The 22536-nt window shown below is 34.7% G+C and overlaps 2 protein-coding genes across 16 annotated transcripts; both read right to left on the bottom strand.

Moving 5' to 3' along the window:
• Positions 1 to 894: 894 nt before the first annotated feature.
• LOC110809454 (Galactose mutarotase-like superfamily protein) lies at positions 895 to 4232 on the bottom strand. Of its 3 annotated transcripts, none has more exons than XM_088217847.1 (8): positions 3604 to 4232; positions 3399 to 3491; positions 3243 to 3299; positions 2968 to 3131; positions 2565 to 2699; positions 2085 to 2187; positions 1811 to 1907; positions 895 to 1398 (listed from the first exon to the last, which is right to left on the bottom strand). In XM_088217847.1, the coding sequence occupies exons 1-8, from the start codon at positions 3703 to 3705 to the stop codon at positions 1220 to 1222; spliced, it is 930 nt and encodes a 309-aa protein (XP_088073973.1). In that variant the 5' UTR covers positions 3706 to 4232; the 3' UTR covers positions 895 to 1219. The 3 variants fall into 3 exon arrangements, with proteins under 3 accessions (XP_088073973.1, XP_088073974.1, XP_021890992.1); XM_088217848.1 differs by having other exon boundaries at positions 895 to 1389; positions 3604 to 4219; XM_022035300.2 differs by having other exon boundaries at positions 895 to 1389; positions 3399 to 3473; positions 3604 to 4212.
• A 1822-nt stretch (positions 4233 to 6054) lies between these two features.
• Positions 6055 to 22217, bottom strand: LOC110809447 (hydroxyproline O-galactosyltransferase HPGT1-like). Of its 13 annotated transcripts, none has more exons than XM_022035280.2 (13): positions 22059 to 22217; positions 21837 to 21951; positions 21646 to 21718; positions 21049 to 21098; positions 20729 to 20922; positions 19356 to 19419; positions 19196 to 19268; positions 8993 to 9116; positions 8281 to 8368; positions 8125 to 8175; positions 7176 to 7247; positions 6955 to 7067; positions 6055 to 6487 (listed from the first exon to the last, which is right to left on the bottom strand). In XM_022035280.2, exons 2-13 carry the CDS (start codon positions 21947 to 21949, stop codon positions 6465 to 6467), a joined length of 1038 nt encoding a protein of 345 aa, XP_021890972.1. In that variant the 5' UTR covers positions 21950 to 21951; positions 22059 to 22217; the 3' UTR covers positions 6055 to 6464. The 13 variants fall into 13 exon arrangements, with proteins under 13 accessions (XP_021890972.1, XP_021890980.1, XP_021890973.1 ...); XM_022035288.2 differs by having other exon boundaries at positions 21651 to 21718; XM_022035281.2 differs by having other exon boundaries at positions 21646 to 21709.
• Positions 22218 to 22536: the final 319 nt, after the last annotated feature.

Below are 22536 nucleotides of genomic sequence, written 5' to 3'. Positions count from 1 at the left end.
TACCAACAACTAACATACTTTCGGATTTACTTTCCTGTTTTAACCTAATTGCATCTTGACTTGCTTATAACTAATTCTACAATAAAGTTAAAACCTAACTGGTGCTAACAAACAAATCATAATTTTTATTTTTTTAAATAGAAAGCTTTCATATTTATTAGTATTCAAACAATCATCTTCCATATTTTAGCGCACACAAATATTTTGGGGAAGATCTCATTGACAAAAGCTCTAGAATGAGGAACATCATCAGGTTATTCAAGCTCACAGAGTTAGCCCTTACACTGGGCTCACTCTTTTTTCCAAGTTCCTCTTGACCTGAAATTGTTTGTCCATCCAAAATGTTCTTGAGCTGCGCTTGTATGTCTCAACTCTACTCCTTTTGTTTCTTGCTGATAAATGTGATTGACGGATACATGTGATGATGGGCTGTATCTGTATCGGCTCTATTTCTTTATTCGTTTCCGCCTCAAGCTTTTCAACTTTCTGATTGGCGTCTTCTCCTACGTTAAATGTTTGCAGTCTGTTTCTGTTGCTACCCTTCCTCGATTCTAGCGCATATTTTTTCTTGGCGCTAATGAACATTCAAAAGGAGCTATATTGCCTTGGAGATATAGACGGAGCCTAGTAATTCTAACCCAGAAGCCCATGTCTCTCTGTAGATGAAAATATTCCTTCCTAACTGGTCCGAATTTGACATTTTTGCTTGCTTTCCATATGTTGTTTAGTACCTGCTGGATGTTGCTGGCTTCTTCTGCTAGTAGAATTTTGCTCATGCCTACTCATTATACGCGCATATAGATGTATATGTCTTTTACTGTATAATCCCAAATTACGTTAAATATTTCCTGAAGAGAAGAGGTGCAAACAAGGTAAAAATACTGAAGAAGCAAATGCTGTGCCACTTAGTGGCATTGAAAGAATAAATATATTTTCATTCATTCTACAATCCATGTAACATACATTTAACTAATCGTGGAGAAACATAAAAACAACTGCCTCTCATCACTGTTCCAAGTTAGAAGGTGATGCTCTTATTAATCCTTTTTTTTTTTTTAGGCTTTTGCACCACAAAAAATATACAGATTAGAGCAACTTCAAATACTGCTGCTCTGCCGAAAGGTGTTATATATATATATATATATATGTATCCAACTAGTCATTTATTTACCATTCAATCATTAAAGCGTTAGCTAGTCAAGACTTTGAGAATCAAGAATTAGCTTGAAGGGACAGCCGAAAGTTCCAATCTCCCGGTCCATTCCTCTCCTGGCTTCAACGTGATTGATTTCTCAATTGCTGCCCCATCCACACAAATCATTTGCTTGTATTCCTCGTCCCCTAAATCTGCAATTGCCTTTGACTTTTTCTCCCATGGATTCCAAACGGCTGCATCAACTCCAAACAACAATAGTATTTACCATACCAAGTCAATTGCAGTGAAGTTATAATCAACAGAGAAAGTATCGGGGAACATTTACCAAACGCATAGCTCAAAGAGAGTTCTTTCAATCAAGAAAACAATCCAAAAAAAAAATTGTCTTCATAATTTTGTTAAAATCAAAAAACCAAAAACCTTTTGTACAATAAAACAACTTAAACATTGTCTGCAAGTAAGCAGCTTGTAAGATTCTATTAGCATTCAAATAGCATATAGATTGTCAACAAGTAGATATTACAGGTGATAATCATTCAAGTAGTAAGTTCTTTCAAAGCATCATAGGTGAGATATTGGAACGCTCTCCTTCACCATTTCATATCACTTAAAAGAGTGTATTTGAAGCACTGAAACTGAAGGAAAGAATCTTACCAACATCGGGAAGTCCTTCCTTCCGAATGACAAAAGTACGTTTTTTCTCATGATCAAAAATGGCAACATCTCTAGAATTAAGATATACTCGATCTATCTGCAAATTAGAAAGAAAGCACCAAGTCACTGACCTCAAGTTCGGGAAATCTGACACCATTAAGGCCAATTCACATTTCCATTTCCTGGATCTGTTTCTCTGAGAAAACTTGCTATAGGGACATTTTAATTTATCATTCATTACCCAATTTTTGACACAATGGAGGCTGCCTCTTACCTCAGATTCGAAGGTTAAGGCGTCACCTTGTTCTGTGAAGTGCTCCTTTTGCAATAGGTTGTCAAGATAGTCCAGTGTCTCCAAACCCTCAACCCTCACTTCACTGGCACGGCAAATAAATTTTCATTTAACATCCGGACATGATTCACAACCAATAAAAATGCATAAGCTGCTGCCGATGATGACGAGGATGATGAGATCACATTTCAAAAACTTATCATAGAGAAATTAATGTGAGAAGATATGGAATACTGGTCATGATAACTAGGCATATACACACAAACATACTTACTGTAACATGAATGCGAAGCCTCTGGGGGGTAAAATATATACAGTCCTTGTAGATATGATAATATATCTTATCTAAATTATTCATTTTGATGTTTTGTACATTAGACAGTATGCAAACCATAAATAAGATGTCAAAAAATGAAAACAAACACAGGTGCAGATCCTATAATCATGATGAATTTCGAATACCTAATATCAGATATGGAGAAGTAAGTCCGGAACGCAATTGAGAAACTGAAAGGCTTGCAATTGACGTTTCTAATGCGAGCTATCATGGTTAAATTCCCATCTGCTCCCAAAGACACCCTGAGACGGAACTCGTAACTGGAAGGACTAGAAAAATCAGTAGGCAGATTTAACAAGTACAAGCCTAAGTCCACAAGGTAATCTGAGATATAAACAAAATTTCTATCATAGTGAATGCAAAATGTTGAGAAGATAATTAAATTGAAGTGTTGTATTCGTCTCAGATGGACCAGAAAAAATGATTAAGCCTAGTAATTTAGGATAATAGTTTTAAATGTATCAGGGTATAAGATGATATCCACACACACACACACACACACACACACATATAAATACACAAATATACCTATGAGGCCAAATCTTGAGATCGTCTTCAGATGGGCGAAGTAAGAGGTCAATGGAGGGTTTTCCATTGGAATCATTTGGATGCAGGGGTGGTGGATTAGCATCAATGGCCCAGATCTTGTTCCTTGCAAATCCATGCTGCTCTAGTGATTCTCGTTGTCCAAACTTGAAACACATGAGTAGTGAGAAAGAATACACACATATATATACGCATATATATATTATATATATAACACTTATGCATGAATGGAAGTGGTGAGTAGAGCATAAAAATACCTGGGGGAAGCATATGGGAATTCCTCCACGGACGGGATGCGGCGGCTTGAAAACTGCCTAGTGTACATAAAATTGGAATGAAAAGAAAACATAAACACCAGTTTAGAAGCAGAAAATGTTGGGAAAAATGTACAAGAATGAGAGGGTAAAGTTGACCTTAGAACTGGTAAATAACAATTCTTCTCCACGGTCAGTCTTCCATGAAAGAACCTGTCCTCCGTGGAGGCTTACCTGAACCAGAAAGACAATCTCAAGTTGAGAAAACAAAAGTTTGAGTAGAGAGAATAAAATTAAGAAAATTAAATTTAAAAAGGGAAAGAAAAAGAAAAGGAAAGGGATTAAAAAAGAGTGTGAATCTGACCCGAACTGAAGCCCCTCGAGGATTCCTAAGCAGCACCTGATCAATCCCATTTCTATCCTTGGTGATTTGAAATGGTGTTATTTCATCACTGGTCTGATTCATGGTGAACACTGAGCGAGTTTTTTAATTCCAAATAACAACTCTCTCTCTCTCTCTCTATTTGTTTCTTCTCAAAACAAAGATTTGAAGAAGAAGAAGAAGTAGAAGAAGAAAGAAAGAAAGAAAGAAAGAAAGGAAAAGGAGATGAGAGAAAGTTTGGAGTTGAGAGATTTCTTGTGACAAAAATGAAATTTCTCGTGAAAGAAAACTGAGATCCCAACCACCAATTTAACTACCAGTGAAACATATGAACACGTAAACACCGATTCAAAATCACATGAAAATAAAAACATCACAGACTCATGAGGTTTAGCCAGATAGGATTTCTTTCAATTCCACATGTATACATACAAAACAAGTCTGTATACATGTATACTCCACAGAAAGTGGGAAGAAGGGTCAACAGCACCCGTTTGAAGAAACATCAATAGAATTGTCTTAGTTGTGTAATACATAAATATAAATATAAATGACCCTTTCTCTGTTAATACTAATCCAAATCTACAATCCTCATTTAAGAAGTCTTTGGGTTCTTTGAATATAAAAGTCAAAAACAAACATTAATTTAGGGTTGATATAGACGAATAGTCTCCATTATTAACTGAAACCAACTACCCATTGAAGATCTTCATTCTAACTAGTTTTTCTTTTCGCTGTGATCTGATTACTTTCGTTTAGGTGGAATTTTTATTTTTTAATAATTCAAATATAAAAATAACTTGATTAATTTGTTTATATATATATTTATACATAATAAAATGGTAAGGGAGACATCATAATTTTATCTCTACTGCCGACACATGAAATTGTTTTATGAAAAACAAGCTGGCATCTTTGTCTGGGATCTTAATTAAAACTCTATAATCACTTTATATTAAAACAAGTCTTCTTGCCCACTTGAAGTGGGAAAAGATGGTTTAACAAACAAATAATGTTTTCTCTTATTCTTTGAACAAAGATTTTCCCCTTACAGAAACAAAAATTATATATTTGCATCTCCAAACAAAATTAAACCAAAAAAAAAGGTAAGATATTCAATTTTACTCTACAGTCATAATATCTCTACATTTTTTACTGTTCAATTATTATTAAAAAATAATAATAATAATAATTATTATTTAAAAATAAATATTAATATATATCTCTGTATTTTCCTCCACCCCACAAATCTGATTAAGATTTAAGGTTTAATCGAGAGTGAATGACAAGCACTAACTAATTTGGATATGGGAAGAGCACGAATGAGAAATCAAATTTCCAAAAGAGTCAATATACGTTGCTGTCTATCTATCTTTGACATTTGAATCAAATTATCAACTCCAACATTTTCTTGGACCTATTCCTAAATGCTGACCATATCCACACCTACATCCTGCAAAGTTGACTAAAACTACATGCATTTCCACGACACCTTCCTCCCATTCCACATCCCACACTTAAACCAGCCATATTTCCCAAAATACCCAACCCCCACGGCAATTTATATTTATATATATATATATATATATATATATATCCCTCGTACAAGTATGACTAGGTTTTACACACACTCATCATAACACAATATATTAATAAAAATATACAAAAAAAATATATAATTTAACTTAAAACTATAATATCTTATTATAGAGAGGCGTACCAACTCCCCTGTCAAAAACTTTTTTATTCCGAAATTTATTGATTAACATTTAATTTTATATTTATTTTCTTAAATTCTATCAATTAACACATATATGTAATTTTATTAATCAAAACTTAGTTACCATAAATAAGAATTTATCAAATATAAACGAATATATTAAAATAGTAAGGTTCAATATTAAAAATTAATCTATTATAAAAACATATGAAAATGCACCTTCAAGTGAAAAAATGGAGAAAGAAAAAAAAATTCATTGAAATAAAATGAGACATGAATGAATGAAATTTGGTTCAAGACCTAAAAAGATAAAATACCATATTATGCAAATGGGTATGTAAAATGAAGAGTACATATGATGGTAGTAAAGAGATATAAAGTTTAAATAGTAACTCACAAGTAGTTTTAATAAAGTTCAACAATGATACATAAATGTTTTATTAACAATTACTGTTAATTAAGTTATTAATAAATGAATTTAAAGAATACATTTTTATATAGAGAGTTGAGTCAAATAATACATGGAGCAGCATCAAAGATTTGAGAGTTAGGTTCAACCATGTTATGTTTACTAACTCAAGGTGGCATTGTTTGGAGTGAAGCAACACTAATCTCTAGAGTGGTTATTACAATGGCACTTGTTGACTCAAGTTTGCTCCTTAAAAGTAAAGTTGGTAAGTTGGGATAATGTATATACAGACAGGATCTCATCATTATTGGAGATAATAAAGGAGAAAATTTTCAAATTAGAGCCACCATTGCACTTACAGATGAAGTCATTGGTATTCAAGGAGCAGAGAAGATTGTTTGGAGAAAGAGATAGAGAGAGAGAGAGAGAGAGAGAGGAATGATTAAAATAATACATTGTAGAAATCTTTGGCAAAGCTGAATACATTGCTCACATCAGGATATTCCAGAAAAACAAAGTATTTTCAGTATGCTCCCGCAAAAACCTATCAGATCAGCATATCCACACTTCTGAGTCGGTCACAATCAGCTTTCGGCATAAATGAGCATTCAAACTCTTGAGTTCAGGTCACAAGCAGTATTTAGAACCATGCAGGAAAACAATGGCCTTCCTCTATATAAACTGATTGTGTTAATAGTATCTGGCCAAGATAGATCAAACTGTTGCACAAATTGCTCCTGAAATGTTTAGACAAAATTTTAAAAGCTCAATCGTTTTGCTTTTCCTCAATAAACAACTTACTGAATTTTTAGCTATCTGAGGCTCTGAGTCTCAAATTTGAATTTCATGTACTCAGTTTCGGTGTTGTTATTTTTTCCCAATATTTATAAGACGTCAGCCAAGAACAGTTCCATGAAACTGACAAAAATTTGTTATAGCGGAAACAATAATGTGGCTTTAGGGGTTGTCTGATATTGTGGATGATTATCCCATGTTTCATTTACATATAAACTCTTTTACCTTAGTATCATTAAACATCCATGTAGGTCTTTTAAAAGAAGAATAGATGGGAAGAAAGAATTGCCATAGAAATTCCAGAGGAACATTATAAGCGCATGATATAATTATCTTTAGTCAATCTTCTGTGAAAAATCAATTCATGCTTCGTCACTGGAGAGAGAGAGAGAGAGAGAGAGAGAGGTACCAGTTGACAAGGGTGAGCAGCAAAGTTTTCGTTCATCAATATACATAACATCAATCCCAATAAACCACGATCCAGCACTAACGTCATCGTGGGCATATGTACGAAGCATAGACCTGCAAACATGCATGATAGTCAAATAGCCTAGCTGATCATTTTCAGATGTTAGATATGTTATAATACCAGAATGTTTCTTTTTTAGGGTTGGAACAAGATGAATGCACCTGTTAATTGAAATAAACTGTGCCAGAGCATGTGAAATAACATATATTTCTCCTGAAGCATGGCGAAAGTATCTGCAACATATAGGAATTCACTTAAAACATAAATGAACCACTTGCAGCAGCAGAAGCATCACCACATCAGAATATCACGAGTGCTAAGAATATATGAATAAATGTTTAATGTGATTTTGTTGTCATATACAATGAAAAGAATTCTTAAAATCCAACAGAATCACAAGAAAACGTTAAGGCCTTTTGAGAGGGTAGAAGAGAGGAAAGAATGAGGTTATTTGGTCTCCTTATTCCCAGAAGCAAATGTTAGTTGGAGGATTGATAAAGATAAAAGTATCTCAACAAGGTAGACAAAAATTTTTCTGTAATGACTAAATTACTCTAATTACTTTTCTCCCCTACCCTTTCCACTCCCAAATTGACACTAAAACACAGTGAAATATTCCTCATCCTATAGAACTGCTAAATTTGTGCCATAACCACATCATTGTGCCCTTCTATTAGCATGATTTCCTACATGTTTGAATTATTTTCTTCTCTATATTTCATAATGTTTCTTCTTTTGAAAACCTCAATATTTATTGAATTAGCAGACCTGACCGCTTTTAACTGACACTTGAAACTACAGTGAAGTTGGCAGATGAAATATTACAACAGACATGATAACCAGAAAAACAATTAAAACAAATATGATAAGCAGAAAAGGAAACTCCTAAGGGAACAATAGTGCTTGAAACTGAAACCAAACGAAAGCAGTGATTTTTGAACATGCAAAACAACTCAAGTTACTAGAAATATCATCATTAAAAACTGAAAGAAAATCAGCATCTCAAAATCTTGGCTACATCTTACACTTGCTTGATACAAATATAAATAAAAGCATGACAGATTTTTGCTCTGTTGATACAAGGAAAAATAAAAAACTTTGACAACTCACGATTTTCCATCTCCAAAATTCCACCAGTCTGGTTCATACCATTTGTCGGTCCTGTAATAGTGATTAGAATAAAGTATACAAGGAAAATTGTAACAAAACATTATTTCATCTCCCTGAGATTTCATCATCAGATGCAAAAAATACAATTAAACTCACGGTTGAGAGAAAACCTCGCCAGATTTCATGCACCCAATATAAACTTGAGGCTTATCAAAATGAGTGGAGAGCATTGCTCCTAGGCCATCTGTATAAAAAAGTAAAATTGTTATGACGTCAAAGAGCTGCAAGTGGTTCCTTTAGTTTTATAACATTCAAAATTTCCAATATAACCCTAAGTATTATTTTCCCCTATTTTCATAAAATAAGAAATCTTGACTTCATGGGATTCAGTAAACAATAGGACTCTAAAGCAAAATAAACTGTTCTTCCTCTTCCCTGAGTTTGTTTGTTTTCAATCTTCAGTGAGAATAGGGGGAGGGAATAATGGAGACACTATTTTCTCTTCGAAGTAATTATATGTTTAGGCAATTAGTTATGATAGAAGCCCCTCTTTCTCCTAAAAAGTTGAAAATAATCAACAACTTAAAAATATTCAATCAAGCCTGGAAGTTCATTAATGTCCATCAAGCTCCTCTGTAGGCCAAACAAAATAACCTAACATTAATTTCCAGGCCAACAAAAGGCATGCAGAAATATGGAAAGGCCACAAGTTAAGGGTTGCTAGAGGGTCAAATTAATATACTACCGGATCTATGTGGGGCAAAAAAGCAGGATGCTTAAGTTGTTTCTGATTTCCTCATATGGATACTTTCACTTTCACAATGATATATTGCTTTTTTACCTGAGTGAACTTATTCATGTTACATACCAATATTAATATAAACATCATCGTTGACCTTAGCATAAAACTCAGCATCCCAATTCTCTACAGCATGGATGAAGAACAGTTTTGACTTTTTTGGATGTTGCTCAGGTGCTTCCACATGATCATCCTGTTGAGGCACAAAAAAGAAAAGATGTGCTATAATTTGTTCTATTATATGTAATCTAAAATCAACAAGATGTGCACTGGCAGCTCGTGGATTATTATATGGTATGAAAACTATAGAATGTCCAGAAAAATATACATTAGAACATACATATACAGATAAATCAAAAGAGTGGCTCCCAATGTTAGCCTAGGAGCCTGGATTGATATGGGACCATCTGGCATTGTTCTTATAAATATAGGAGTACTACCATGATTATTATACTTATTATATTTTAGCAAGTTTTTTCCTTACACTTTGTTAATGCTTTAGTTCTTATTTAGTTAGAAGTCTTATTTTGTTACTATTTTCTTATTTAAGAATTCTAGTCATATTGAGTTATGTAAACATAAAGAAACATGGGTGTTTTTATGAATAAAATTATTGATTTCATCTTACTGATTTGAGTGCCTAACAATATGGTGATTGTGGTTGTGACAACTTGGTAATTATGGTTGTTGTCAATCTTTGTGACGTGGATTGGGTTTTTTATCTTTCATATTTTTTTTGGAATTTTTCTGCTTCTAAATCCTAATCTGATTTGCTACGTCATTTTGGTGCCGGAGGTAAGATTTGTGATTTTGTTATTACATATCACTAATCTCCCAAATCATTGAAGCCTTAAAACCTTAAATCAAGCAGCAGACACAAAAAAAACGCAGGAGAGAGGAACACAGCCTGCAAGAATTGGTGTTTACTTAGTTACTGGAAAGCCTGAGCAGTACGTGTCATGCCCCAGCCATCAAGCTCAGAAAAGTTCAGCCAGCAAAAACACTTAAACCTAGCTTGTGAAGTTGCTGGAGTAAGTGCCACTCACCAGCAACAACTTAGAATCACTGCTTCCTTGCTGGAATCAGCTCTTCCTAGTCACATCGATGGACAATGACACTAGACTCAGAACTAGCACCACGAGATGCAACTTTCCCAGAAGCCCAATGTCCAAAGGTCACAGGAGATGGATCCATGGACTGCATGCACGTGTGTCTGTAGTGTGACTTCTCTGTTTGACCAGTTCATACAGACTTGACAAGATCAGTTTGACCAGCCTGGCTCAGCCCCCTCCAGACCTGTTCTTGATCAATTGACATTGATCCCCAAGGTTTTTGAATGCACCCTTCCTGTTTTTGAGGTCCTACTTGGCAGATTTACACTCCGTAGTCTGTTTCTGATCTGTTTAACACTTTTTAGGTAAAGTCATGAGGTTTTTTGTGTCTGAAAGTCTGGGCCTTCTATTTCTTAACATCATTATATTTTTCTGATCTGTTTAGCCTTTCTGTTTAGTTGGGGGAAAAAACAACACCAACAAAAAACCAGTCTTTTCAGAATTTAGCTACTTGTTTCATTTCTAATTAGTCATGGACCCCCATTTCCCTTAATCACACTTGTTCTTATTCTATTGCTACCCATGCATGAAATAAGCGTTGATAAGTAAATTATTTGACCTTAGGCTGTTCATCATAGTAGTTGTTAGTTTGCAATACTTTCTTGATTTATATGATCTAGTATTGCTCTCCTATTTCTTTCTACTCCCAACATGACTAATCCATTGGAAAATCAATGTAACCTTGGCCCATGTGTAGAAATATAAAAAAATTCACATGGTTGTCAGCCCAAAGATGCTTTACAAGGGTGGTAACTGTAGTATGAATATTCACCAGCATAGTCCAGCCAACGATCCTAAGTTAGCATATATATGCCCAGTTTAGAAAAGGTTGAACTCCATGAGAGGCATGAATTCAGGAATCCTAATCCCAACCCTCACTATGAGTAGAATGGGATAACAATAGGCATGTGTATACCTGAAGTCTTGGACCTGAAGCAATTAAAGAGGCCAATCCTCGTGTTATGAGTTTTTATTTTAAGTCAGTGGGAGCTGAAAAATCAATAAGCAATGACATCCTCCAAGACTCCCTTTAGGGCCACGATAACAGATGTAAGTTTTTTTTTTTTTGAAATAAAAGTGAAGTTTATTATGTACAAGATACCAAAAGGGTACCACTCATACACAAAATAGTTACAAATCTATCGGTCGATGACCGCACCCATATCATTTAGGTCTTTAATATCATGACCCAACAAGATAGATCCAAAAGTATGTATTCATTTATCCCTAATGTTACCAAAGTTAGTCTCAACCCCTACAAAAACTCTAATATTTATTTTTTTCCAGATCACCCAAAAAATAGTAAGTGGTTGGAATAAGAAATAAATGTCTGCCCTTTTCTTTACACAACCCTTCCCAAGCCTAAAGTTCATTACTTACACTGCCCGTCATAACCCAATCCACCCCAATAAGCCTCAAAACAGAAGACCAAATGCTGTAAGTGACAGGGCAGCCCAATAACAAGTGGTAACAGGTCTTCTCATCGGCTTTGCATAAGAAGCACATGTTAATCAGCACATTCCCTCTTCTTCTAAGCATGTCAATGGTTAAAATCCTCTCTTCAACCGCTTCCCAAGCAAAAAATCCAATTTTGAGTTGTGCTTTAGATTTCCATATTCGTATGAAGGGGGCAAAATGGGTGTTGTTGTTTTCACTCTTGGAAATGAATTTATAGTATGACTTAACAGAGAAGCCCCTCTTTTTGTCTAACTTCCAAATTCTTTTATCCTTATTCTCAGCAATGTTAATATTAGATAAACACAGCAACAGCTCCACATACTCCTTGTCGCTGGCCACAGAGAAAATTCTAGGAAATTTATCTTTAAGTTTGAACTCCCCAGCCCATTCATCCAACCAGAATTGAATATCCTCTCCATTACCAACCTGCCAATCCAAACATTTCTCAAAAGTGTTGTTTCCCTCCCTGATTTTCTTCCATAACCCCATCCCAATCTGTCTGAACTTTTGCCTCCTCCCACTCTCCTTTCTCCCAATTGCCCCATCTCGCCCCAATAACTTGCTTCCACAGCCGCTCCTTCTCTACAGAAAACCTCCAAAGCCATTTTCCTTGGAGAGCAGTGTTCAACTCTCTAATGGATCTTATCCCCAGCCCCTCTTCTCTAATGGGCTTCTTCACATCATTCCACTTAACTAAGTGGTACTTTCTATCACCCCCATCATTGCCCCAAAGAAATCAGCATTGAATCTTCTCAAGTTTATGCGCAATGCTAGCAGAGATAGTTAATATAGAAAGATAATAGATAAGTAGGTTTGTAAGAGTACTCTTAATCAAAGTGAGTCTACTCCCTTTAGATAAGAACACCCTTTTCCACCCCGCCAACCTCTTTCAAAAAGATCCACCACAGGTTATCAAGTATTAACATTTTTATATTTAGCGCCCAACGGGATCCCAAGATACTTGATTGGTAAAGTAGTGACCTTGCAACCCAATACCTGCGCCAGCCTCCTTTCATCCCCTCTACTCCCAATTCTCACCAATTCTGTCTTTCTCATCTTAATCTTCAGTTCGGAAACCTTTTGAAAATAGAGTAATATACATCTCTAATGCAATAAAGCATTAACATCAGGTTCACACAAAACCAGAGCATCATTAGCGAAAAATAAATGGGAAACTCTCACCTTATCAGCCCCCTTCCCCGCCGAAATACCCCGCACCAACTCAAGTTCCCCCGCTCGATCCATTAACCTACAAAAATCCTCCATCATAGTAAGGAATAAAAGAGGGGAGATGGGATCCCCTTGCCTAAGCCCTCTTGAAGCTGTAAATAATGACGAAGATCCGCTATTCACCATAACAGCAAAAGAAGTAGTAGTGATGCAGCATCTAATCCATTTCCTCCATCTACTCCCAATCCTCAATCTCATTAGCATGTAATCCACAAAATCCCAACAAACTCGATCATAAGCTTTCTCCACATCAATTTTGCAAATAATTCCTTCTTTTTTCTGTCCTACCATTTCATCCACCACCTCATTAGCAATCATAATAGCATCGGGAATTTGCCTATCCTCCACGAATGCATTTTGATTCTCCCCAATCACTTCGCCAAGAACACTAGTCATGCATTTCGCTAAAACCTTGGAAATCAATTTATAAATACTACCCACAAGGTTTATAGGTTTAAAATCTTTAATCTCCTTCACATCAATCACCTTGGGCATAATAACCAAAAAAGAAGTATTGGGAGATTGAAGAAAGGATCCTGATATGTGAAAATCGTTGAACACTGCTATGACATCCTTCTTAATGACATCCCAAAAAATTTAGAAAAACTTCATATTAAATCCGTCAGGACCCGAAGCTTTGTCTCCGTTACACACATCAAGACACCCCCGGACCTCTTCCTCAGTGAAAGAAATCTCCAGCCCAACCCTGCTCTCTTTACTAAGCTGTTTAAAATCGAGCTCATCAAGTTAAGAAATCTCCAGCCCAACCCTGCTCTCTTTACTAAGCTGTTTAAAATCGAGCTCATCAAGTTTCGGTCTTCTGCTATGATCTTCACTGTATAGGTGGTGAAAAAACAGTCTAGCCATTTCCTTCATAGCTTAATTACCTCTCACAGCCTCCCCATCCGCCCATAGTTCTTCCACATAATTTTTTTTTCTTCTGTAATTTGCCATACTATGGAAGTATCTTGTATTTCTATCACCATCACTCAACCACTTTTCCTTTACTTTTTGTCTCCACAAGATAGCTTCCAAATGCAAGTTTGTGGCTAAATCTTTTTTAATATACTTATTTCTCTCTCTATCTCCCTCCCCAAAATTTTCCTCCATTCTTTCAGGTCTAGCAGCTCAATTTTCTTTAAATTGTCACTAATTGTCCTCTCCATTTTGCCCTACTCACATCTGCTCCAATCTTTAATCTTATTTTTCAAAGCCTTTAATTTATGAGCAAACTGAAAACTGACCATACCCTTCACACTGGACTGCTGCCAGGCATTTGACACCAATTCTTTAAAACCATCCACCTTCAGCCACTTATTATCCAACCGAAAAGGTCTGGGCCCCCAAATAATACCATTCGGAGTTAAGCATATGAGGAAATGGTCCGAAATGGGTATGTTTGACACTTTCTGACTTAACCCTGCAAGCTGCATTAACAAATCGTTAGAGATAAAAAAATCGGTCAATTCTTGACCATAAAGGTTGCTCCCTCGAATTATCATGGCAAGGCAAGGCTTGCATTATCACGGCAGTAGAAGCACCAACCAATGCACATGTAAGTCTCGGGCAAGACTTGCATTTTAGCAGCAGTGGACAAGCACCGATCAAGATGCAAATAACCCTCGGGCAAGGTTAACGACCATACAGTCGGAGGAATTACCAATTCGCGCATAGATAAGCCTTGGCCAAGGCTTAGACGCTGACAACTGCAGATTTGAAACCCGACGCGCCTCAAAAACTTAAAAGAGAGATCTCGACACATCTGGGAGGCAGAAAATCCGGGATTAAGGAGAAGATTATTTTGGAAAGCAAGAAAGAGAAGCCGAGATGCTCATGTGAAACCCTATCTCGGCAAAACAGATCCTCTCGGCCTTTAAATAGGAAGAACGAAGGAAAAGAGAAGTAGCCGTCAAGGACTGCAATAAGCTTAGATTTTCTATATTTTTTTCTTCTTTCTGAAAAACCCTATAAACAACATTAGGGGTATCAAACTCAAGATGAGCGGCTAAACCTTGCTATTTCCAGTTAGAGATTTAATTGGAACTTTAGCTTCAGAATTGTGAGATTGAATTGTGTTACTTTTATGCTTATTTAAACTATAGTATTTGTTTATCCTGCTGCGCATACAACCATTGTTGTCTATTATCTATTCAATAGGACCCATTGTGCATATAGCGTGATAGCATACTACCATTCACGATTCTTGAATCCGTAATCATTCAGACTATCTTGATACCAGTGGTAAATTAGTGTCATACTAAGGGGATACATAATGTGACTTTAATAAACCATACGGTTGACTTCATTGGTTAGAATTGAGTATTTGTAGTTTTTAAGGCTGTTAATAAACTAAACTTTAGGAGCGTTTTTGAGGTTATTTATTAGTAAGGATATCTCAATGAGTGTCTCTTGATTAATTTAGGATTAAGAAAAGATTAGTTGTTATAAGCGTCTTAATTAACTAAAACCGGTTTATTGAATGTTGGTAGGAATTATCTTTGCATCAATGATCAATCTTATACATTGAAATCGATATTACTTTTTTAACTAGAACTCATTCACAACTTATTTTTACTTCGTTATTCCGCTGATTTACTTTCTGTTTTAATTGCTCTAACGTTTGTTATTTTATTTGTTTGCTTCGATTCAATTACAAAAACCCTCAACTTTTATTTTTTATATTGGCCATAAAAGAGAGTGTTGGTTCTCAATTCTCTGTAGATTTGACTCTATTCACTGCTACTACAATATTATTTTGTTGTTTGAATATAAATTTACTTTTGGTGGATTCGACACCCATCATAAACCTTGCTCAATCTATTCTATTTTGATTGTTTTAAACTGAATTTGACTAAATCGACCTACACCAATTTATCCATCTGAAATCGGTTTTCAGGAGTTTAAAGTGAGGTATTCTTATTTATTCTTCTTATTTTGTAGTATCTTTCACAAAATTTACTGTGATGGAAAAGGTTTAAACATGTGGAATTGTAAGGAACAGAATGACATATCGCTCAAGGATGATAGAATTTGACAAGTCTTTCTTTAGAGTAGCTAAGTACAACTATGCAATTAAAGTGAAAAATGATCATAAGTATTCTCCAATTTAAAATGTAGTCCATTGTGGAAATAAACATAAGAAACTTGCTATTCGTGAAGATTGCTGCAGAAATCTTATTTTAATATCTATAGTTGAATGTCTCAATCTTTAACAACACAACCCCCATCCCCAACCATATATATTAGCTTGGATGGATAGTTCGAGAATTTTGGTAACTCAGTAATGTCTTGTATCTATCTGTCACGGTACCTGCGATGATCTAATTTTGTGTGATATAGTTTTGTTATATTTGTACATATTCTTCTAAGTCACCATTGGCTTTATGATCAAAATACTTAACATGATGAAACTACCCATACTTAATGTGTCATGGTACCTGCAAAATACTTAACATGTCATTTTATGCTTGCATAGAGGATAGAGTTTTAAAAAATTTGACCACAGAAGAGTCATATAAATGTACATCCAAAAGCACTAGCAGTCAATGAAAATGATAAAGAGAAGGGGCCTACTGAAGTTGAGAAACCAGAAGACTATCATGTCTTCCTAAGAATACAGATTTTGAGGTTACTCAAGACTTTTCACTACCTAAAAGAATTTCTATGGAAGTTCAAAGCAAGGAAAAACCTAAGCCAATAATTTAGGTCTAGTGATGTTCAGCTCAGAAATGAAATACAAGTCGAGGTCGATATCTTGATTTCATTCTCCCACTAGGATTTCATACACATCAATAATTATGTGCTTTTGTGTTATATTTGCTATTAAGGAAAATGAGTGCACAAAGTTTGTTAAATTTTCATAAGAAAGCTCAAGGATCAAGGATCAAGGTTTTACATCTTTTGCCACTTCAAAATTTTGACAAAGTTTTCTCGAACCAAAGAAAAATGATGTGGAATAGGTTATGGCTAAATAGATTAGAAAGAATAATTTTTCTAAATATAGAACTATTATACTATTTAGGAGTCTTAATGTAGTTTTAGTAACTCTTATTCTTTTTAGTATTTAGATTTCCTACTTGTTTTAATATTTCCTACTTGTATTATGATTGGTATATCTACGATTATTAATATTAATTTCCTAATCTTATTAGTTTACGATGTCTTTGTTTACTCTTAATTAGTAAAGATTACTTAGGGAGCACTATGAATATATTTAATTTCACTTCTTGGGAAAGCATTCAAGTATTCAATAAAATATTTTGAGAGCCTTTTCAATTTTGGATGTGTAGTCTAATCAAATTCTTAAATGTAATGCTTAAGATTTCTTAGATATGATGCTTAAAAACCTTAAATATGATGTTTAGGTTCTTTATCCCCAAATTCCCAATTGAAAAATTCAATGCTATCTGTCTTACATCATTCAGTCATTCTAAAAGTTTTATGCCTTTCCTGAGGGCGACGACCCAAATCATAAATCATTTCACTTGTAAACTTCTTGTGACATCTAATAATTCTAATGTCAAAATTTAGATCCTCTTAAATAAAGGTCCAATTTTTTTGGGAGGCCAAGACTTTACTATTCTTAAGGATTGGAGATACAGAGTTCTTTCCTTGGGCATTGTATGTTCTTCTTAGATCAATATGATAATCTCCTAGTGGCTCATTTAGAGAAGTTGCCCAATACTTCTTGTGATTATTCAAGAATAGGGATATGGAGTGATATTAAGAAAGATAGTCCTCCTATTGTGTTTTTTAACAATATACTCTGTGAGGTAAGACAAGAGTGTCGCACTTTTGACAAGGAACTTCTTGTTCAGATAAACGAACATTATCCTTGGTGATCTTACTTCTTTCCTAAGGATCTTAATCATTCACTTAACTTTGAGTCACTTAAGAACAATTATCTCATACCTAGATAACTTAACTTTGAGGTATTTGTCTTTTAAAATTGCATCATGGTCGTGATAATTGGGTCAAATTCTCTAGTAAGTATTGATGTGTTCTTAATCGTTGTTCAAGTGTAAAGGAAAATGTTGATGATGTGTTCAACTGGATAGCTAGTTGTGATTTGTTTGACTTGTTACTTGCATTTTCAAATCAATATTGAGCACTTGAGCTTCAATTTTTGGTATAATTGAGTTTGGTTATAATGGTTCAATTATTACAAATCCACTACGGAAGCATGCCCTATCCTCTTTCTTTATCAATGCTCACCGCGTGCACCTTTCACCTTTCTTTCATGGTTCCAACCACAAACACATATTAGTTTGATATTTATTTCCATTATGCTCCACTTTCTAAGCCAACCATATCCAATTTCCTACAAATTCCACAATGGATACTAAGATTAACTGTAAAACTACAAATAGTAATGCAAATTATAAACTTATTTGTATTAAGCATTGTAGGGCCAAGGAATTTATTACTGGTTTATTTGTATTGAGCAGTGTAGGGCCAAGGAATTTATTACTGGTGACTATGTCATGATATGCATTTAACCAAAGTGTTATCTTGTCTTTGTCAAGAAGTTGCACTCCCGAGCCTTATACCCTTTTTTCATTTTGAGAAAGCTCAGACCTAATACTTATTTAGTTGATTTACCTAGTAATATCAATATTAATCGAGTCTTCAACACAGAGGATTTGTTTCCTAACTGATACAGCTTTCCGTTTCCTAATTTTCCTATTAGTGCTTTTGCAGATATTCAGGTTCTTAATGCTCTAATATCCTGCTAGCAGCCACCATGGAGATTTTTTGGTTAGTGGACACATTGCCTTTATTGGTGGAAATTTCTACTGAATCCTTGTGACATACAAGGGTCATCCAAACTCAAGCACTCTATGAAGAAACAAAGAGTCTTTTGTGATGGATCTACATCTATTTGTTTATTACATTCAAGATTCCTTGTTGGAGCAAAGGTCTTTCGAAGAGAGGGGAGAGTGATGTGGGGCCATCTAGCATAGTTTTTACTAATACAGGACTACTAACATAACTATTACATCTATTATATTTTAGCTACTTTTACATTTTCTTGAGGTGTCAATGCTTAGTTAATTAGAAGTCTTATTTTGTCATTGTTTTCCTATTAAAGAATCTAATCATATTACGTTTATGTAAAAACCCCATAGTACATAAACTGCTTAATAATATGAATAAAACTATTGATTTTTTCTCATTGATTTGAGTGCTTAACAACCCTGCAATTGTGTGGTTACTGCCAATTCCTGTGATTGCAAGTTGGATTCATCTTTTGTTTTCTTTAATTTTTCTATCTAAATCATAATCTGCTATGCTAAATCATGGCTCATACTGGGCAAACGAAAAAATCATCATGCATTTGAATATGAAGTTACAGCTCTCCTAAAAGAGATAAATATTGACAAGACTAGCTCCTCTCTTTCTATGATATATACATATATATTACGTGTATGTATTTGCATAACTGAAATGTCTAATTATGAGTTGAACATACAAGAATAATGAAGTCATTACTCTGCCTATTTTCACTTTCAATTTCCCTGTCCAAATTGTCTCCATGATTTGCACTGCAGGAATACATAATAATTTAACTGTATAGAAGCTCTAAATAAGATATGCAATTTAAAAAGATAAAGGGAGAGAATCAAAGACACCTTTTTCCGATCACAAATCTCACAATGATTCTCTTTTCCTCCTCCAGTTTTTTTGAGGCAACACCTGCACAATTGCACTTCTGGGTCAATAACCCCCTCAAGAAACAAATTTACCAGAGGCAGCAAGAGATACTTGTAAGATCTACTGTTGTTTCTGTAAACAATCACAACAACAAAAAATGACATATTGCTCTCATAGATGTTCTCAGGTTTACATAACCTTCATGTTTATCAAAAGGGAGCTTATTTTCGGTCTGAAGGTAGATGGAAGAGCGGTCTATACACCAAGGAACTAAGATTTATTTGGAAAGATTAAAAAGGATATACTTCAGTGAAAGATACAGCCCATAATCGTCAAATATCCTTATACATTCACATGAATAACTTTCATTCGCAGGTGTATGAGATGCGAAGCATACAAGCTATTAACTGAAATGTGGCAGGGTAGTAGGAGCCCATGTAAGTTTTCCTATCCTCTGAGTATATTCAAAATGTAACTGATATGGCAACCCCAAGCTACATGCATATAGATATTCACTTACTCTAATCATATCTAGGGACATAAATTAGTAAAAAGATATGTTGGAAACTACACAAGCTAATGGAAACAGTTGCAATCTTCTATTCTGAAGCTGTTAGACTTCAGCTGCTGTTTGACACTAAAACATGTCGAGTATTGTGCACAGGAGATGTCAATTTGCTCCACAAAATATATTCGCATTACCTTCAGCAACAGCTCAGTTGGTTGACTTTGTTGAAGTTGGAACTTTAAACCCCCAAATTTTTTCTTTCTTTTCTTTTCTCCTGGGCATAATTGTGAGTAGATTCTGTTGCAATAAATGAACCATCTGAATCAAGTTCCTCAGTTATATCTAAATATTGGCTCAGCCTAGTCACATGTATTGTCAGTTTCCATATTTTTAATGTCATCAAGCATACTGAAAGTCTGAAGCATATCTTGACTCTCCCATTCCAGCTATTCTTATGAGCTACCTTCTCCGTACAGGAGCCTCCTAGTACACACTACAGCTAAACAAACAAAATCAATTACTGCCGAGCCTCTGAGTCAAACTGAACCATGATTCTTAATCTAGTGTGATTGTGATATTTCCAGTCCACAGGTACAAACTTAAGGTTATTCGCATGCAACTATTCTTAACACAGAATTTTACAGCATCCTTCCACATTTTCATTTTAAAATTTTCTGTTATCCTCCTTCATGCATGCATTCATACATGGCTAAACCAAGCTGAGTATAAAAATTAGCAAAAACATAAATATGAGGGTTCTTAGGTACTAATACCATGTAATTATCCAAGTCAAGTCTTCAATTAAAAAAATTGACAAAGCTAATAAATAGAAGGAAGTTTTACCAGTTGACATCCATGCCTTCCTAATTGCATCTCTATTTTTCTTGCGGCCAAATGTTGTTAAAATTCCTATTACTGCTAAGAACTTTTTCTTAGTATGAGTGCTGTCATTTTCTGAAAAGTATTTTGATGTGAAACCTTCTTCTCTAGCTGCAGCCAACTCTATCTGAAGGGCCGATAACTTTTTGTGATGTTCTCTGTAAAAAAGAACCATCATCCTCTAACCTTGTAGACCCAATCCAAGGCACAGAGTAGTGATGGTAATGATGATAAAAATAACAACAAATTATCTACCCAAATGCACAAAGGGATGTGAAAGTTACCTGCATGTCGTAAGTTTCAGTGTATCATCCACAGATAAGGAAGATTGGCCCTGAAAATTGGTGAGTCAGTTAGAAAAAAATTGTCCTGTCCATCACAACCGAAGTTTTTAATTATTTACAAACGAATCAAGTATTATACCAGTTGCAGTAGTTTTGACTAAGAGGTTGACAGATCCACAGACAAAAAGCATAAAATATGCAAACAATATATTCTTCTCGTCTGGTGACAAAATGTGGAAGCATGTAAACTAAGGTTCTGTTTTAGAACCATACACAAGTAAAAAAAGCTCCAGCTTGGATTGGAATGGGTGCTGTAAGAATTTGAGAAGCCCATTTAAAGCATTACTATTAAATGCCCAGTTCAAACCAAGTTCTTCAAACATAGCCTTAAAAAAATACCTCAACTTGCGAGTCTAAATACAATTCACCAGTTAGTTCATTTCCACAATATGATAAAATTAGCTCCTAAGAAACAAAGAAATTATCTTCAACTTAGAACTTAAACGTAGATGATATAAAGCATTAGACCTTAATTCAACAGTTGAAAAGAAAGTGCAAAATATAAAGTACAATTAGCATGGAAATACAAAAATCAACCTGACCGGTTTTCTTATGAATCTCCCCAAGCAAATATTCCCTACTTTCTGCGTCCTGCCATAGACTATCAATACTACATTTTAATAAATAGAAAGCACTCCTTAGAATAATATCATCTACATAATGAACGAACATTTAAGAGTTTTAAAATGAAAGAGTACCCAAGATACGAGTTAACAAACGGAACTTACCGGCCAGCGACATAAACGGTAGCCATGGTTGCAAACATGGCGAGCAAAAGAGCCGAAACTCGAGACGCAAAAGAGGAGCCTGATAGCCGGTGGCTTGATCCCCGGCCCTGCATTTCTTATAAATTTACAAACAACACGCATATAGAACGTCAAACGAAACTCAAAGCCTATTTTCCTGTGAATCTGTTATTAAGTCGTTTTGATTAGTGAATTGGATCTTACAGGTTTTGAGGTCTAAAATTCTGATCCTGAGAAGAAGAGAGGAGGGTTTGATAACAGAGAGGCGTGGGTTTAAACTTGAAAGAATGTAGCTTCGAGCTTTGTAACGTTTTACGGTTTCGTCTGCCGGTATCAGGAAGGTCAACAAAGAGTAGAGCCTACAGTTTGGAAGAAAACAAATATTTATAAATAAAAATAAAAATTTAATTGTGTGAATTTTAAATTTAAATTTAAATTTACTTTTATTTAATAATTAAAATAGTACATCATTAATTTTATTTGATAAAAAATAGTACATAAAATAAAATAAAAAATTATCTCTTCAGTTTCTGCTTGTTATGTAATAATAGATTATATAAAATAAAATTTTAAACTAAATTTTAAATTTTAACCGACAGATGATATGATAAAATCTTAGAAATTATTACTTTTTTATTATGTATATAATAGATCATCATCAGGATATTTTTCTTTTTTTAAA

The sequence above is a fragment of the Carica papaya genome, chromosome 4, assembly GCF_054855325.1.
Source record: "Carica papaya isolate Zhongbai chromosome 4, ASM5485532v1, whole genome shotgun sequence".
NCBI classification, from domain to species: Eukaryota; Viridiplantae; Streptophyta; class Magnoliopsida; order Brassicales; family Caricaceae; genus Carica; species Carica papaya.
The sequence above is the reverse complement of the archived record's forward strand: the minus strand, read 5'-3'. Positions and strand labels throughout refer to the sequence as shown.